Source organism: Gobius niger (genome assembly GCF_951799975.1).
Source record: "Gobius niger genome assembly, chromosome: 14".
In the NCBI taxonomy this organism is placed as follows: Eukaryota; Metazoa; Chordata; class Actinopteri; order Gobiiformes; family Gobiidae; genus Gobius; species Gobius niger.
The window spans coordinates 28,866,066-28,870,304 of NC_136865.1; the positions used below are offsets into that span (position 1 = coordinate 28,866,066).

Here is a 4,239-nt window from a genome sequence, read left to right on the forward strand (position 1 = left end):
ACACTAAACCTCCGCCGTAACCGAGTGCATTTGCTCCAGCTCAGCTTTACCCAAATCTAAAAGCTTCTCGACTAGAGCCTATAGGTCAGTGTAATGCCTCACTTGAAAGCTAAGACCTACAAAACTTATTTAAGATTTTTTCTTGCGCTGTCGTCACGTTTTGGTCACTTTTGTTGCTTTTTTATCAATTTTTTTTTTTCACTTTTTGTCTCCTTTTTGTTACTTTTTTGTCGTATTTTTATCACTTTTTTGTTGTTTTTTTGTCATATTTTTGTCACTTTTTTGTCGCATTTTTGTCACTTTTTTGTCTTAATTTTATCACTTTTTGTCGTATTTTTATCACTTTTTTGTCGCATTTTTGTCGCATTTTTATCACTTTTTTGTCGTATTTTTATTACTTTTTTGTCATATTTTTATCACTTTTTTGTCGTATTTTTAGCACTTTTTTGTCGTATTTTTGATGTATTTTTATCACTTTTTTGTCGCTTTTTTGTCACATTTTTATCACTTTTTTGTCTTATTTTTGTCACTTTTTTGTCGTATTTTTGTCACTTTTTTGTCTTATTTTTGTCACTTTTTTGTCTTATTTTTGTCACTTTTTTGTCTTATTTTTGTCACTTTTTTGTCTTATTTTTATCACTTTTTTGTCGCATTTTTGTCACTTTTTTGTCTTATTTTTGTCACTTTTTGTCGCATTTTTGTCACTTTTTTGCCGCATTTTTGTCACTTGTTTTCGTCGCTATTTTGCCATATTTTTTTCTAGAAGCTTTTAGATTCGGGTAAGGCCGACCTGGAGAACCCATGCTGGTCCAGGCGGGGATTCAGAGGTTTAGAGAGTTCCCCCCCTCAGCCACTTAGCGCCCTCTTGTGTCTCCTCCCTGAAGCACAGGTCTGTTTTCCCCATGATGCTCATGTTCTCCCCCGTGTTCTCCTCCAGGTCCACCTCCGAGTGCACAGTGGAGAGCGGCCGTTCGAGTGTAACCTGTGCAAGAAGAGCTTCACTCAGCTCGCGCACCTGCAGAAGCACCACCTGGTCCACACGGGGGAGAAGCCGCACGAATGCCAGGTAACCACGGCGACATGGAGGCGAAGGGAACCGCCCCTTTTCAAACCCTGAGTCAGATTAAAGTTTCACTGTGTGTTCACAACAGTGACACAGAGAGGTGTTGGTGCAGGAGTCGCCTCTTTTCTTTCAAAAGGATTAAGAACAAAACTAACACTGGCTTTGTCACATGAAGGTGTTTCCCAACTTATTCACTCACTAGAGAAAAAGGTTCAGTCACGACTTTCCTAATTTAGCTCAGTTTAGTCGCTCTTAAACAAGCATCTGCGTTTAATCAAGAGCCTAAATTAAGGGTAAATAAAGCTCAACGCACTTAAAATAGACAAAGAATCTGAGTTCATGATTGAAGATGGTTGTTGATGTTTTTTCTTAACCTCTGAACCGAGCACAGAAGAAAACGCAACAAACAAGCGACAAAAAGGGGCAAAAAAGCGCTGAAAGTGCAACTAAAAAGTGACAGAAACAGACAAAGAAGAGCAATGAAAATGTGACAAAGAAGTGACAGAAAAGTGACAGAAAAAGCTTCAAAAAGTGACAGAAAAAGCCACAAAAAAGGCACAGAAAAGGACAATTAAGAGCAATGAAAAAGCCACAAAAGAGCAACAAAAAAGTGACAGAAAAAGCCACAAAAGAAGTGACAGAAAAGTGACAGAAAAAGGAAAGAAAAGTGATAGAAAAAGCCAAATTAGAGCAACGAAAAAGTGTCATAGAAGTGACAGAAAAAGACACAAAAAAGTGACAGAAAAAGACAAATAAGAGCAATGAAAAAGCTACAAAAAAGTGACAGAAAAAGGAAAGAAAAGTGATAGAAAAAGCCACAAAAGAGCAACAAAAAAGTGACAAAAAAAAGCCACAAAAGAAGTAACAAAAAAGTGACAGAAAAAGCTACAAAAAGTCACAGAAAAGTCACAGAAAAGGGAAAGAAAAGTGATAGGAAAAGCCAAATAAGAGCAACGAAAAAGTGTCATAGAAGTGACAGAAAAGTGAAGGAAAAAGCTTCAAAAAGTGACAGAAAAGGGACAGAAAAAGACAAATAAGAGCAATGAAAAAGCTACAAAAAAGTGACAGAAAAAGGAAAGAAAAGTGATAGAAAAAGCCACAAAAGAGCAACAAAAAAGTGACAGAAAAAGCCACAAAAGAAGTGACTGAAAAGTGACAGAAAAAGCCAAATAAGAGCAACAAAAAGCCACAGAAAAGCCACAAAAGAGCAACAAAAAAGTGACTGAAAAAGCTACAAAAAGTGACCGAAAAGTCACAGAAAAAGGAAAGAAAAGTGATAGAAAAAGCCAAATAAGAGCAACGAAAAAGTGTCATAGAAGTGACAGAAAAGTGAAGGAAAAAGCTTCAAAAAGTGACAGAAAAAGACACAAAAAAGGGACAGAAAAGGGACAGAAAAAAACAAATAAGAGCAATGAAAAAGCTACAAAAAAGTGACAGAAAAAGGAAAGAAAAGTGATAGAAAAAGCCACAAAAAAGCCACAAAAGAGCAACAAAAAAGTGACAGAAAAAGCCACAAAAGAAGTGACAGAAAAGTGACAGAAAAAGCCAAATAAGAGCAACAAAAAGCCACAGAAAAGCCACAAAAGAGCAACAAAAAAGTGACAGAAAAAGCCACAAAAGAAGTGACTGAAAAGTGACAGAAAAAGCCAAATAAGAGCAACAAAAAGCCACAGAAAAGCCACAAAAGAGCAACAAAAAAGTGACAGAAAAAGGAAAGAAAAGTGATAGAAAAAGCCAATTAAGAGCAAAGAAAAAGACACAGAAAAGAGACAGAAAAAGCCACACAAAAAATGACTGAAAAGGGAAAGAAAAGTGATAGAAATGAGATGAAAAAGAACGAGAAAAAACACGGCAATAATGTGAGGAAAAAGATCCCATCAGTTTTCTGTCTTAGCTTAAAAAACTGGATAGATTTCCTGAAACTCAAATCCAGGACAGACATTTTTCCGTATTTCTCGATGACTTTATTCAGTGCAGTGTGTATTAAATATGTCCCAGCTCCAGTAAACACGGTGAAAGTCTCTAAACTCGGCTTCTGTCTGGTCCTCCAGGTTTGCCACAAGCGCTTCAGCAGCACCAGTAACCTGAAGACGCACCTGCGCCTGCACTCGGGCGAGAAGCCGTACCACTGCAAGCTCTGCAACACCAAGTTCACGCAGTACATCCACCTGAAGCTGCACCGCCGCCTCCACAGCGGGCGGGACCGGCCCTACCGCTGCCAGGCCTGCTCCGCCGCCGCCTTCTTCCACCGCTTCTCCCTGCGCCTCCACCAGAGCAGCTGCTGCGGCGACGCCAGCGGCGCCGGCCTCAACGCCGACGCCGTGGTGGAGCGCTTCGACGCCAGCCAGGAAGCCGACACGCTGGCGGAGACGGCCACGGCGCCGCAGGTGGAGGAGGCGGTGGAGCGGTGGCTGGGGCGCACGCTGGAGGGCGAGGGGAAGGAGGACCAGCAGGAGGTGACGGCGATGCTCAAGGCGCTGGCCGCGGTGCTGAAGTCGCCCGCGCCGTCCTCGCACCACGTGCCCACCATGGGGTACCAGGAGAGGGCGAGCGTGGTGCACCTGCACAAGCGGCCGAGCGCGGTCAAGACCGAGGCCGCGCAGTGAGAGACGGACAAATCGCAGAGAGGAACTGTCGCCAAATATGAAAACACTGGGAGGAAAGCACGTCTTATCTTAGAGGAATGGCTTCAAATGTGCTCGGATTAAGAATAAGGCGGATTTTGAGTCGGCTTTTTTCACTGAAACCCCTTAAAGTACCGAATCCGACAAATCAATACTCTGTTTTCGATACCTGTGCTAAAATATTTTTCGTCTAGAACCAGAAAACAGAACAATAATAATGTGTGGAAGATCTGCAAGTTCACCACATCGGGCTCATCTCCAATGTCAAGGAATGTATGGAAGATAAATTGGGGACAAATGGGAACAAATGGGGAGATATTAGTAATAAAATGTGAGCAAAAAATATGGGGAAAAATTGGGAAAATGAGAAAAAATTGGGGCAAAAATATGAAAAAAATTAAGCAAAAAATTGAAAAAAATATGACAAAAATTGGGCAAAAATATTTATAAAATTAAGCAAAAATCTGACGGAAATTAGAAAAAAATCTGAAAAAATTGGGCAAAAATATAAAAAAAAAATAGGAAAAAATATGACTAAAATTAGGCAAAAAT

General features: G+C 40.5%; 1 protein-coding gene across 1 annotated transcript in view; it reads left to right on the forward strand.

The window, feature by feature from the left end:
- The window catches only part of prdm1b (PR domain containing 1b, with ZNF domain), a 10,411-nt gene extending 6,645 nt beyond the window's left edge, over positions 1-3,766 (forward strand). Inside the window, exons 3-4 of the mRNA XM_079570951.1 lie at positions 938-1,066; positions 3,115-3,766. Coding sequence (XP_079427077.1) covers positions 938-1,066; positions 3,115-3,669 — 684 coding nt within the window. The 3' untranslated portion in view covers positions 3,670-3,766. The remainder of the gene's footprint in view (positions 1-937; positions 1,067-3,114) is intronic.
- The last annotated feature ends 473 nt before the right edge of the window (positions 3,767-4,239 follow it).